Below are 15,452 nucleotides of genomic sequence, written 5' to 3' on the forward strand. Positions count from 1 at the left end.
AGTAATGCTCTCAGTTCTTTCTTCAGTTCATCGCGTCCAAGTAGCGCTTTAAGTCGCGTTAGTTTGAAGAGCAACACATCCCATCATTCCCTACAACCGATCAGTAGGAAGAGTAAAATAGCCAACACGCTAAAAGTGCCGTCAATAAACACTTTGTACCCGTCTGGTTCGGACTATAATGCACATCTGGATAATAGTGATATAGAGTTGTGAAAAGTAACCCCGGTGGATGATAAATTATAAAATCGTGCACTGAAGATGTGACATCATCAATATCGTAAGCTGTTGAACAGGGGATGGAAATAATGTCCGATGGGTTCAAAAGTTAGTCGGACATAGTTACATAAAACACAAAATGAAAAATTGTAAAATTGTCTGAATTACAAAACGTGAAGCAGGCTGAATTACAAAATGTGAAATAGTCTGAATTACAAAACGTGAAACAGACTGAATTACAAAACGTAAAATAGTCTGAATTACAAAATGTGAAACAGGCTGAATTACAAAATTTAAAACAGGATGAATTACAAAATGTGAGGCAGTAAGTGAGTTATGATGTGCAACGAATTTTATATTGGCTGTTAAAAACCACAACGTAATAATCGTGATGTGCAACGAATTGTGACAACGTAACGAATTATTAACAGTGCATGACCTTCAACTTGTATTATTTATCTGTAATTATTGTATATGACACCCAGTGTGTGACTTGATATTATTTATGTAGGTGTCGACAACAAGACTTTTTTTTTTTAAATCTTACTGCTAGAGTATTGTTTTTATAATACAGTGTAAATAAATTATTCCTGGAGTAGAGATTAAATTTCTATTTTCGTAATTTATAGAAATTTGACATGTGCCAAAAAATATAGTATTTCTGAGTGTGAGGTTTTCTGAACTATAACTTTGACCTTTAAACCTTGACCTTTAAGCTTTGATCTCTTTACGGATGAGATTAAGTGTCACAATACAGTAAGTCGTCACTATAAATTTATAACTCATTCTGCCCTCGATGGCCGCAACATCCCCCCAAAATGGTGTACTAAATATTGTACTGCTAAATACTTCTCAATATTATCTAAGTATACTGTGAGTCAACTGGCGTGGTTTCGAATCCCCGGTGGTACGTGACAAGGAGTAGGGTCGCCTGTCCAACCTCGTGGGTTTTCTCCGGGTTCTCCGGTTTCCTCCCACTGCTAAAGACTCCTACGCGCAAGCGAAATTAATTAAATAAAATTAAACCATATGTTAGTCCCGAAAAGACCTAGTTTGTGTCGAGTGGCCATTAAACCCCATTTCTCTCTCTAAGTATACTTAAGTGTTTTTGACTAAAATCGTCGATGATTTAGGAATTAAAATGTTGATCAACCAGCAAAGTGTCTGACATTGACAAGCGGAGCTAGTTGTAGACAGCGTAAGTTTAGTATGAAATAGGTTATAAGTTCTGTCATTAAGTAAAGTGGCGAGGTTTCAATTCCTGGCTTATACGTGACAAGGAGTAGAGTTGCCTGTCCAACTTCGTGGGTTTTCTCCAGGTCCTCCGGTTTCCTCTGGTTGCTAAATACCCCTACGCGCAAGCGAATTATTGAAATAATTGAACCATGTGTTAGTCCCGAAATGACCTAGTTCATGTCAAGTGGAATGTAAACTCTCCATTATATGAGTCTCTATGAGTATACTGGGGTCTTCATGACAACCTTGGGACTTGGGTGGCCAAGCGGTGTAATGCGTGGTCTGTCATCTATGCAAGTCATGGATATCGCCCACAATCGTGTTTATAGGGTCACCTACCCAACCTTATAGGATTACTCCTTGTTTTCCGGTTTCCTTTCATTTCTAAAAACGTCCTGCGCGCAAGTCAATATTGAAATAAACACTAGCCATATTAGTCACCAAATGACCTGTTTGGTGTCAAGTGATCGTTGAATCCCATGACTCTCTCTCTCTCATCACAATCACAACTCTGTCATTAATTACGGTGACCATAACTCTGTCGTTAATTACGGTGACCACAACGCTGTCGTTAATTACAGTTACTCTGTCGTTAATTACGATGACCACAACTCTGTCGTTAATTACGGTGATCATAACTTTGTCGGTAATTATGATGACCATAACTCTGTCGTTAATTACGATGACCATAACTCTGTCGTTAATTACGGTGACCATAACTCTGTCGTTAATTACGGTAACCATAACTCTGTCGTTAATTACGGTGACCATAACTCTGTCGTTAATTGACGAGAACTTTGAGAGAGAAACAAGTCCTAGTAGAAATAATTAATACTCAGTAATTTCATTTACAAATTTAGCTCACCTGTAAACATTCCCATAATCCTTGTAATATATGGAGACCAACGTGTATGAGGGTTGATGTATATATCAGTGTATTTATTATCTAAGTTCTTTAATTGATCATGACACACATTATGGTAATGCCATGATATATTCAAGTATTGCCATGAAACTTTCTAGTGTTTCTATAACATATTCTAGTAACACAGTGACATGAGAACATATTCTATTATTGTCATGAAAACATTCTCTAATATTGCCATGACAACATACTCTAATATTGCCATGACATATTCTAGTAATTCCATGACAACATACTCTAATATTGCCATGACAACATACTCTAGTATTGCCATGACAACATACTCTAATATTGCCATGACAACATACTCTAATATTGCCATGACAATGTACTCTAATATTGCCATGACATATTCCAGTATTGCTATGAAATTATAGTATAACCATGACACATCGTAGTATTGCCATGACAACATATTCTAGTTTTCCCAGGATATTTTCTAGTATTACGAATAATTCTGTGATATTTTCATTATAAGTGATATGTAATTACAACTACCGGTATTGAATCTGATATTCTACGTTTTATGTTTTTATTGTTTTTGTGTTGTATATTGTGATAATATTTATCATTTTAAAATCCGTTAAATGTACGAGAATTTCAAATGTTATTAATTTGTTGATATTTTGAAATATAAAATCATGTTAACTTTACACAAATGATTCAAATCAACCATTTGTAAAAACTATTATCTTGTTGTTTATTGTCTATTTTTAAAGATGCATTATGTAAGAGTTAAATCTACCTATTATTACAGGTTTTTTTTATTTTAGATTCAAACATTATATGAATTCTTATTTAGACATTTATTCACATGACAAGCTAATGATCAACTCACTAAAGCTTCGGATGGCGCAGATGTAAATGGATTAAAATACGATCGCCATTTAATTTAAAAATGGAGAAGCAGGGCTGATTTAATTGAAGCTAAAATGTACTTACTTTGATAATTTAACATTTAATTAAGAAAACAAAATCAAAATAACAATGGGAGATATTCTCCGGGATTGCATTCGGTCAGATTAAAATGAGGCCTATTAAAGGTGGCGCGGACTGGTTTTGCCGAATGTTGATAATTTTTCAATTTGCCATGTTATTGTAAATACTGAATAGAATTCAACCATTTTTGGACTGATATATTCTTTTTAGACATTTAATTTTCACAATGTTGTAGATTGTAGGGTATTAATCAATTCCTCAAATGACATGCTGTTTTGGGGGTAAAGTGGGTTACTGGGAAGAATGCTTTTTTTTATTCACATAAACTTCATCTAAAATTTACTAACCTGAACTGTTTTAACAATTTATCGAAAATCTTGAACTCAGTTTTAACCTTTTAAGAATATTTATATTTTAGAGGCAATAATTATTTTCTGTTTTTTTGTTTTTCTGTCATTCTTTTTTTAAACTTGATTTTAAAGTCTGACTGAAATTATTTTAAGAACATCAGACTAAGCAACTTATAATAGGCCGTTCAGACGCTTATGCTTAAACTATTTAAACTTGATTCCAAGATTGTAGGTGACAAGAATGGCCAGTTCTTTATCTAAATGGAGGGTTGTATGACTGAATGGTTAGCATGTGCGCGTTGTATCATAAGGTCTGTCATTGAGTCAACTGGCGTGGTTCGATTCCCCGGTTGTGAGTGACAAGGAGTAGGGTCGCCTTTCCAACCTTATGGGTTTTCTGCGTGTCCTCCGGTTTCTTCCCACTGCTAAAGACCCCTTACACACAATTGAATTATTAAAATAAAATTGGTAGTCCCAAAATGACCCTAGTTTGTATCAAGTGGACATAAACCTCTCTCTCTCTCTATCTCTCTCTCTCTCTCTGTATGAGTGATGATGTATGTTTAAGAAACAATATATTTATAAATAAACAAACACTGTGCTATATGTATTCCCATATCTGATATCTGTCTTAACATTCCAGTTTAAATATATATGTATTCCCATATCTGTCTTAACAACCATTTCAGTTTAAATATATAAGTAGGCCTATTATTAATATATAAGTAGGCCTATTATTATTATGTAAGTAGGCCTATTATTAATATGTAAGTAGGCCTACATTAGAAATTAATATTACCGAGTTTAGCACTTCTTAGAGTATATAGACTTCACACTAATTTTAAATTATAAATAATATATTGAGTTTAATAATTTGTAAATTAATTAATAATATAATAAACCTATTTGTAAATCTATATAAATATTATATATATATATATATATATATACATGTATATTAATTGCCATGGAAATGTTTTTAATTTATTATTTATTTTTGGTTGTTGCACCAATCAAAATGTTGAAATAAAAATATTTTTGAAAATGGTCTTTTGTTACTGTTCAGTTGACCAAACAATTTACATCAGGGAGTCGCAGTAAGTTTCTGAATTGCTAACCAGAAGGTCTTGGGTTTGCGAGAAAGTTCCTCACAAATTTCTGTCATGGTTTCCTCCATGTCAGTGGTGCAGGATGGGAAGGCCAAAAAGGAATGGTGTCTTGGGATTGAAACCTGTGACCTCTAGGGTAGCAAGCCAGAATCTTACTCACTTAGCCACCGTGGCTCCCAAACCAGACTCATAGCTACTCAGTTGAGAGATTGAGAAATGGGGTTTAATGTCCACTTGACACAAATTGGGTCATTTCAATACTAACACAGTATAATTTTATTACAAGTGGGAAATCATAGGCCTACCACTCTTCTCTAATGACATACCTTATGATATGGCCCGAAATGAAATGGGGTTTAACGTCCTACTGTTCTGCTCCAACTGGGCTAATGAAGACGGGCATACGCCATACAGTATGCTATGAAGGAAATTTTGTCCCGGCAACAAACATGACCCTACTCTTTGTAGCGTACAAGCGGGCAAGCAAAAACCATGTCGCTCGACTCAATGACAGGCCTGCTATAAACCACTCAACTCCCCTTTATCTACTGGTGTGTGGAGGAGGCCTCATCAGTGGAATAGCTTAGTTGTGAGGGTGGGGGGCTTGTACCTGTCGAATAGCCTTATCGTGAGGGTGGGGGGGCTCGTACCTGTCGAATAGCCTAGTCGTGAGGGTGGGGGGGGGCTTGTACCTGTCAAATAGCCTAGTCGTGAGGGTGGGGGGCTCGTACCTGTCAAATAGCCTAGTCGTAAGTGTGGGGGGCTGATACCTGTCAAATAGCCTAGTCGTGAGTGTGGGGGGCTGATACCTGTCGAATAGCCGAGTCGTGAGGGTGGGGGGCTCGTACCTGTCAAATAGCCTAGTCGTGAGGGTGGGGGGCTCGTACCTGTCGAATAGCCTAGTACCTGTCCAGTGGCGGCGGGGGGGGGCATTTGCCTCCCCCCATTAATCTGGTGAGGGTGGGGGGCTTGTACCTGTCAAATAGCCTAGTCGTGAGGGTGGGGGGCTCGTACCTGTCAAATAGCCTAGTCGTGAGGGTGGGGGGCTCGTACCTGTCCAGTGCAGGGGGGCATTTGCCCCCCCCCCCATTAATCTGGTCTGCCCTCTGTTTGCCCCCCCAATAATTTTAGAAAATAAAAAAAAGTATTTGTGATACGTTTCGGTAATCAATACTTTCTACGGTGAATAAATCCCACATCCCCACTCAGTCATAAACTTGCATGTTGTAGAGCATTTCCGACTGTCTATTTTTCAAAATTTTCTTGGCGAGGTGCCCAATGGACTTGCTACTTTGGCGCTCACAAGTCCATTCGTTTGACATTTTGTTCTCTAGTCGGATAAACTAGTGATCAGGCGACGGACGGTATCTGGTCAGATCTATTTATCTCGACGATCGGTGCCTGACAGAATACTGTAAGACAGTATTACCGGCAGTCTATTTTTCAAAATTTTCTGGGGGTGGACTCCCTACTTTGACGCTCTTGAGTGGGCTTCGTCGTGATTCGCAAGTCCGTTCGTTTGACACTTTACCTCATCGATCAGTGCCTGAAATACTGCCAGGCTGCTTTTCCGGCAACCTGTTTTTCAAAATTTTCTGGGGGAGGCCTCCTACCCCTAGTTGAAGCTCGTGCCTTTGCCCCCTTAACCTTGGACTTTGCCCCAGCTTTGCCCCTCCAATCACCGACGGCTGGCGCCGCCACTGTACAGGTCATCATCTACTAGTGATAAATAATAAAACTTGTATTGTTGGTATGGTATAAATTTATTGACAGAATTAATAATACTATTTATCATTATAGACAGATTCTTCACAACTCAACCCAAGTCAGTTCATTATTTTTACAAAACAAAAACAAGCCTGGAAAACTTAAATATGTCTGGTAGAGAAACTTTATTTTGACAAATCAGATATGACTTAGAACTATGTGTATGGTAGGCAATGTAGAAAAGCTGACCTTGGTGAAAATAACAACTGACTTCAAAAGGCTGTGTACCAGGTTTCGGTTTAACAAAACATTCTCAGACTTAATTTAAGAATTTAGTCAACTTTCAATCACTGTTTATGACAAACATCTTTGATTCAGAAACACAAAAATTTGCACATAGTTTCTTATTGATGTATTTGATACATTAAAACAAGAGTTTTATAAAGGGCTACATTTCAGTTAAAATAAGGCGAACAATTTTGTATAAATTCTTAACTTAAGTCTGAGAATGTTTTGTGAAACCAAGGCATGGGCTCTTGATTCAGTCATATTGACCAGACCTGACTGATTGGCAGTAAATTTGACTCGCTGAAGATCTTGGTCCATTAAATCAGACTGTCAAAGAATTTAACCTTATAAAGCAGAATTAAATTCACAGTTACTGAGTGTAGTATCATTTAAATATAGGCTTATAAATATAAATGGAGATATTTGCATATTCTTTGAAAATAAAATGGGGTTTAATATTCCACTTTTCTGCACCAAATGGGCGACTAAAGAAGGACATATAAAATACAGTATGCTAGAGTGAATTTTTGCCCAGACAGCGGCACTAAGGCCTACTCTTATTTCGAATTCCAACTGTCAAGGGTTATTTTACGTCCACGCCAAAGAAGTTGGGCTAATCTGAAATATATGAGATAATTTGACTGGCTGACAAAAGTTTGAAATCCAAGCCCTGGTGTGAAGTTGATATGAAAAACTCATTAATACTATAAAATTATAACTGGCAACAAATCATAATTAATAAGTTAACAAATGGGTTGGATGAAATATACACATATATATATACAAATATATTTACAAATATATATATATATATAACAAAACTTTTTCTCGAGACAAAACCAAGCTGCTTTCTGTTTCTCTTTCCTCCACAGATCTGTGCCACATCCTCTTGTTTCTCTCTCGGCCCCATTATTTCCATTTTATTTATGTAGGAAATGGGAGAGGGTTTAACACCCATTCGACACAATTTAGGTAACTTAGGGACTAATATTTTTCATTTTTTATTTCAATATTTGCTTGAATAATGGGGTCAATATATAGCTGTGGAAGGAAACCGGAGGACCTGGAGAAAACCCACAAGGTTGGACAGGCGACCTTACTCCTTGTCACATACAATCGAGGAATCAAAGCCATGACACTTCATAGACATTATGATCTTGGTTTAAACTATCTGACCAACACAGCCCCCTATTTATTATTAAATTCCTCCAAGAATTTTGTTTTATTAGCATCTAGTAATACAGACACAGATCTGTGAAGAAGTAGGAAACACAGAATGGAGACAAAAACCATAATAATAATAAAAATTATCTCATTTCAAAAACAAAAGATATAATAATCTATACACAGTAACTACAAATTTGGCTGGTGTAACTCGAGTTTACAGATACAACAGGTGCTTGAATGAAATATAACAATATGTACATACAGCTTTATATTCCATGTAATTAAAACACAAATTATACTTTTATTTATATCCTTTTAATCTACTGCACAGACTTACTGATAATAGAATCAAATGGGTTTTATATCTTAAACCCCAGTATAGTCGTCATCTTTGGTGATTTAAATATGAGCTCAAGAGAGAAGGAGTTCAACAATTGTCCACTAAATGAATTCACCACAGTACAGAAAGTCACCACCAGTACAGAAAATCGAGTTCACAATTGTATTAATCACCACAGTACCTAGAGACGAGTCCGCGATTTGTATCAATCAAGTTCACCACAGTACCTAGAGACGAGTCCATGATTTATATCAATCAAGTTCACCACAGTACCTAGAGACGAGTCCACGATTTGTATCAATCAAGTTCACCACAGTACCTAGAGACGAGTCCATGATTTGTATCAATCAAGTTCACCACAGTACCTAGAGACAAGTCCATGATTTATATCAATCAAGTTCACCACAGTACCTAGAGACGAGTCTGCGATTTGTATCAATCAAGTTCACCACAGTACAGAGAGACGAGTCCACGATTTGTATCAATCAAGTTCACCACAGTACCTAAAGTCGAGTCCATGATTGTATCAAACAACAGTTTCCTATTTCATTATTTGGTTTAGTATTAATATAGATGTTCATTTCCTTGTCATTTAAAATCACCGGCACAGAATGTTTTTTAATACCATCAAAACAGATGGATCAAGAGCAATTCTACTATCGATGTCCATTATTTCCATAAAAGTAATATAAAAAACGTCCAGTTAATAAAACAACCATTTTTACATCTTCATTCTGATATAAAATCATAATCATAATCTAGCTGTCTCTCTATATGCATCTTCAGTATTTCTATATACATGGAGACACAAACATTATTGTCATTAGTATCATTCACGGCCCAGGGTTGTACCGTACAATGGACACTTACAGCTAGCCTAACGGATCCATTCACTTGATTGATGTGTCTTATTTATTGTCTGTGTAGTTTTGTGCATGGTACAGTCCTCCAGCCACTATACTTGTAATTAGCATACAAATTTCTCACTGTACAAATTACAACCTTCAACTGGGGTAAATTATGGCACAAATTAGGTTTACAGATTTCATTAGTTTGGACCGACCCAGAATGGTAACGAAGGCGGAGGTTGTTGAAAATGGTGTATAGATGTTGGGGGAGGAGGAGGGGTTGAAAAAACAGCCTGCGATGTCGACGTCGTATAAACAGATTCCGATATACCAGTATTCCACTGCGGGGGTTGGTTGTTCTGATAAAAGGACGTAGGGGGTAGAGGTGGTGGTGCTAGCGGGGAAGCAGCAGGACCTCCCCATTGAGGGAAGGGGATATTCTGGGGACTAGAAGGTCTGTACTGTAAGGTAGTGGACTGTTGAGTTGGTACCTGAAATGATTGGCTTACAGGTAACGGTTGACTGGATATAGGTAACTGTTGACTGTACACAGGTAACGGCTGATTGGCTATAGGTTGTAACAGCTGATTGGATACCTGTTGACTAACTACTGTCATTGGTTGACTTTGCATTGCGACTGACATACTGGCAACTGGGATATTCTGACTGTGTATCGGTAACGGTTGGCTAGAGAGGGGTTGATATAGTGTTTGTTCTTGTACAGGAACCTGATTGGTTGTTATAAATTGGGGTTGGTCGGGAGGAGGTTGTGAATATTGGGGATAAGAGGGGTTAGCAGGGGTTATTGCCTGGGTATTGTATAACGTAGGGGCTGATGATATAGCTATTTTATAAGGCTGAAACTGGGGATCTATCGTTCCCTCTGTAGGTATTCGACTATTGTCCCGATTCTCGGTGGTTATTTCACTCTCTCCGTTCTTCCCATTCTCCTTAATAACATCCATATTTTGTTCACCGTTGTCCTCTGTAGAGAGAAAAGAAAATAGATCTAGTGTTCTACAATAGATGGCATAAAATAAAATAGGGTTTAACGTTCTACTGTTTTGCTCTGAACTGGGCTAATGAAGACGGGCATACGCCATACAGTGTGCTATGAGGAAAATTTTGCCCGGGTAGTGGCACTATGGCCTACTCTTATATCGAATTCCAACTGCCAAGGGATCTTTTACGTGCATGCCAATGTATACACAGGACTTTTGTTTTTCATCCCAGCTTTTCTTGTCAGGCCCTCAGTCCTGCACCACTAACATGGGGAAACCACGCCGGAAAATCCTGATGAACTTTGTCAGCCAATGCGGGGACCAAACACCCGACCGCCATGCTAACGAGCAAGCATCATACCCACTTAGCCACCGCACATTAGATAGCAAGAGAGATACGGGGTTTAACATGTGCTTAGGAATGTTTAGCACTTGGAGAAAACAGAAGGACATAAAGAACACCCCTGCGGTTAGGCAGGTAAAACCACACCCCTCGATTCAATAACTGACAGGTAAAACCACATCCCTTGACTCAATAACTGAAATGGTGTTTTAACAATACAGGTGAGCATCAATCTACTGTACACACCTGGATAATGAACCTACCTAATGCAACATATATATCTCTTACCTTTGTTTATTATTTTCTTGGTTAAATTTTTATCTTTTTTACTTTTTGGTTCATCATCAGATGATTGTGAACTTCTTTTAGTACCTGTATCAACAGATAAACATTAATATAAATAATCCTCCAAGGTTCAACATCTACAGTTAGAACATCAAAAGATATCCAAGATTACATGTGGTACTAGAGGAGGGAGAGGTCATTCTGGGACTAACACATTCAATTTTATTTCAATAATTCAATTGTGCATAGTGGTCCTTAGCAGTGGTAGAAAACCAGAGGACACAGAGAAAACACACAAGGTTAGACAAGTAAACCTACTCCTTGTCGTACAACTGGGGAATCGAAACCATGCCATTTGATTTGAATCAATGACAATCTTTTGATCAAATGTGCACACGTTAACCATTTGACCACACAACCCTGCTAAATACTGAATAGAACAGAACCATTCATTGGACTGATATTCATTTTTAATTCCAATTGCCAAGAGGATCTTTAACGTGCACCTCGGTTTTTTGTCCCATCCCAACGACTAGACACAATCAATGGTGCCAAGTCAGAGAGCTCTTCTCGTCAAATGAGGATTCGAATGTCAGACATGTCAGTCAACACTGCCTGTTTTAATCTATATATAAATTATGTACCTGTTTTAGGTGGTGGAGGCATCATTGTCTGTGTTTCACTGTATGGTGATACTCCAGGTCTATAATTATATAAAAATAATAACATCAATTTACAACTGTCAACGCTTCACAGTACATTGATATTTGTTTGTCCCATCTGAACAACTAGACACTATTCCATGCCAGGTCCTCCTTCCTACAACACCGACAAGGGGGGAAACCAGTTACATGTATAAAAAAACAAATCCTCAAATAACCACAAAAGTGACGGGAGAATTGTCATTTATAACACCATCACAGACAAAACAGTGTTTTTAGGGTGGTGCCCAGCAAATTGTTGTGGAAAAGAAATCGTGACAAGAAATTGAGACGTTGTTCTGGAAATAATAATGTTAGTTGTAACAGAACTAAAGAGAAAGAGAGAGAAAATATATTTTAGCACTTTGGGGTCTTTTAGCTATAAAAGGAAACCGGAGGGCCCAGTTGCACAGGTGACCTTACTCCTTGTCGCGTACAAGAGGGGAATTGAAACAAGGGTCTCAATGACAGACCTTGTCATTTTAATACGGTTAAACCATCGGGTGGATATTAAACCTCATCTCACTCTTTCTCCTGGCCTTTACGTAAATAAATCTAATCTTACCTGGACGTATCTATGGTACCACCAAATATGGGATTAATTCCAGACTGTGAACTAATAGTGTTGGTATTATTGTGTACAACTGTCGACTGGGACGCAGCTTGATTCATTAAATGTAACGGACCATGCTGATACCCCAATAAATTATCGGGAATCGGCTCGTCATGTTTTTCTTCCGTAAATCTTCTCTTTGGTTCTTCTTTTGGCGTGGTGTTATACGGGTGGCTGATTGGAGGACCAGTGTCGTATGGGTAGCTGATGGGTACGTTGGTATTATACGGAAGACAGGTCGATGTATTTGGCATACTCATCGAGACAGTTGGCGTAGATATGTCACAACTATACGGTTGGCTACATCTCACAGAAAACTAGAAATAAAATGGCATAGTTTTAACATCTTCTTTTCTGCAAAAACACAGAGAGAAATGAGGTTTAATGTCCACTCAACACAAACTAGGTCTTTTCGCGACTAACATATGGTTCAATTTTATTTCAATGATCCGTTTGTGCGTAGGGGTCTTTAACAGTGGGAGGAAACCGGAGGACCCAGAGAAAACCAACAAGGTTGGGCAGGTGACCCTACTCCTTGTCACGTACAATCGGGGAATCAAAAGGAAATTTTGAGAGGAATTCCAATTGCCATAGATTCTTTCAATTGTACACTGGACCAAAAGACAGAAATGAAATGGGGTTTAACGTCCTACTGTTGTGCTCCTATACTGGGCTAATGAAGACGGGACCAAAAGACAGATGCAAGGATGAGAAATGGGGTTACATCCACTCCTCATAAAATAGAGCAATTCAGGACTAACATATGGTACAATTTTATTTCAATAATTAGCTTGCATGTAGGGGTCTTTTAGGCCGGCAAATCCTACTTGTTAAGTTTAATCCAGAGATCAAAGCCACACCAATTGACGTAACGGCAGAACTTATGATCTATGGAGCATACGTTGGACCACTCGAACCCCAACCCCACCAAAGGTCACAACTCTGTGATAGCAAGAATATTATGTTCATCGTCATACTTGTTTTTCTTATTTTAAGTTTGTCATCTTGGAAACCAACTGCAAAGCCAAAGAAGATGATTAAACCGAGCAGCAATCTAAAATCAATTTACCGGTTGTAAAGGAAGATAACTGGGTAACCATTTCATTTTTCTGCAAAATATTGAATATTCGTTGCAGGCTTGTTTGGGGTGGTATAGGGAGGCAAATGGAACAGCCAGACATTAGTATCGCATTTTAAGTACATTTCCCACGATACAACTCTCTATTTTTGAAAATAATCAAATGATATGTCTATTTTGCATCATTATGTTGTAGTATTGGGTAGAATGTGGTGATATTGGGGTGGTATTGGGTAAATCGTCCCACCCGTTTGACCTACCTGTGGTATCTGTTGGCCTACTAGTGATAACGGTTGTTGACCAACCATAGATAGAGTTTGTTGAGGTTGGGCCTGTTGTACTAACTCCATTGTTTGACCGTTTGGTGTGGTTATTATAGTCGGTAACTGACCAGGGGACATCACTGTTTGTGGTGGACCGACGACGGTCATCTGACCTCCACCTGCCTGTGGTTGACCTACTAATATCTGACCTTCTGGAACAGCTGTAAGGATAACAAGTCATTCAAGTCTTGCATGGGTCATTTGTACTTTCGCTAAAATATCAAATTTAACAAGGCCTGGATTCATTAGGGTACTCTGCTACCAATATGGCGGGGTCTTGTTACATAGTGAGCAGATTGATCAATAAAATTCCAATTTGTAAATACTAAACAGAATTGAACCTTTCTTGAACTGATATTCTTTTGTGAGAGAGAGAGAGAGGTTTAACATCCACTAGACAAAAACTAGGTCATTTCGGGACTAACATATGGTTCAATTCTATTTCATTAATTTGCTTGCACATAGGGGTCTTTATTAACAGTGGGAGGAAACCAGAGGACCTGGAGAAAACCCACTAGGTTGGACAGGCGACCCTACTACTTGTCACATACAACCGGGGAATCGAAACCACGCCAGTTGACTCAATGACAGACCTTATGAAACAGCACGCACACGCTAACTGTTCGGCCATCCAACCCCCACTTTCTTTTATAGATTTAACTTTCACAATAGTTTACAAGTGATTCCTATGGCGCTAAATAATGCATCAAACCTTTAAACATAGAATAACAATTTGTAGAAAACTTAGCCCCCGAGGCCTAACTAAATTGCTTATGAAACAGCACGCACACGCTAACTGTTCGGCCATCCAACCCCCCACATCCTTTTAGAGATTTAACTTTTACAACAGTTTACAAGTGATGCTAAATATTATATCGAACTTTTAAACATAGAAAAACAATTTGTAGAAAACTTAGCCCCCCCCCCCCCCCCCGAGGCCTAAGCATAGTGTTTTCAAATTCACTGTGGTCTTGATAAATAGTCATTTGGGTCTTCTGTACAATGTTTTGTTTAACTTTTTGAAATTTGAAAATTTGATCTAAAAGCTTTGCAGAAGAGCAACCAAATTGGTTTGTCTTTTTTCCTGCCTTAAAATACCAATTGACATATGTTTCAAAATCGACGACTATCCCAAGATATAGAATGAAATAGATGAAATCTTACCTATTTATTGATTACTGTTATCGATGAAATCTTACCTATATATTGATTGTTAGGATTATTGATATCAAATTGATGTGTTTGTTGTGGTTGAGCCTGTAATATTGGTGGTGGTACACTGGTGTTGGGTACTAATACAACATTCTCGCTATTTATACCTCCATTTTCTATAATAAAATATAATATATAACACAGTGGTACAGTAAATTAAATAGAAGGTCCAAGTTTGATCTCGGAGCTAGTCAAGAAAATTTCTTGGATTTTCAAACATTGAGACAGAATTTGAAATAAGAGAGGACCATAGCGCCACTGTCCTCACTAAATAGCTTGGTTGGGACAGAAAGCAGAAAGTTAAAGACTATTTGGATCCATAAAGGGCAGAAATAAAACCCTACGGTGTAGACAATCATGTAGATTCCAGTAAATTCTGATATTATGTGGAATTTGTTCTGACAGTCTGAATATTTAATCTAGGAGGGTTGTATCAGTAACCATGACAACTCAGATCAGGTCACCTTCTTATCCTCCATCTATATTCCTTTATTTATATCTATATATACACCCTAGTCTCTACAATATTATCTAACATATCGTTCAATTTTATTTCAATAATTTGCTTGCGAGTAGATGTCTTTAGCAGTGGGAGGAAACCGGAGAACCCTGAGAAAACCCACGAGGTTGTACAGGCGACCCTACTCCTTGACATGTACAACCGGGGAATCGAAACCATGCCAGTTGACTCAATGACAGACCTTACGATACAGCACGCACAGTCGCACATGGTAACCATTCGGCCATCCAAGCCCCCTGGGAAAAAAACCA

General features: G+C 38.0%; 1 protein-coding gene across 3 annotated transcripts in view; it reads right to left on the reverse strand.

Moving 5' to 3' along the window:
* Positions 1–6,520: 6,520 nt before the first annotated feature.
* Positions 6,521–15,452, reverse strand: part of LOC126817245 (KH homology domain-containing protein 4) — a 36,468-nt gene continuing 27,536 nt past the window's right edge. For all 3 annotated transcript variants that reach the window (XM_056100125.1, XM_056100123.1, XM_056100124.1), the window contains 6 exons: positions 14,669–14,797; positions 13,407–13,630; positions 12,021–12,385; positions 11,399–11,457; positions 10,758–10,841; positions 6,521–10,110 (listed from right to left, as the gene is read on the reverse strand). In XM_056100125.1, coding sequence (XP_055956100.1) covers positions 9,326–10,110; positions 10,758–10,841; positions 11,399–11,457; positions 12,021–12,385; positions 13,407–13,630; positions 14,669–14,797 — 1,646 coding nt within the window. In that variant the 3' untranslated portion in view covers positions 6,521–9,325. The remainder of the gene's footprint in view (positions 10,111–10,757; positions 10,842–11,398; positions 11,458–12,020; positions 12,386–13,406; positions 13,631–14,668; positions 14,798–15,452) is intronic.

This window comes from Patella vulgata, chromosome 4 (genome assembly GCF_932274485.2).
Source record: "Patella vulgata chromosome 4, xgPatVulg1.2, whole genome shotgun sequence".
In the NCBI taxonomy this organism is placed as follows: Eukaryota; Metazoa; Mollusca; class Gastropoda; family Patellidae; genus Patella; species Patella vulgata.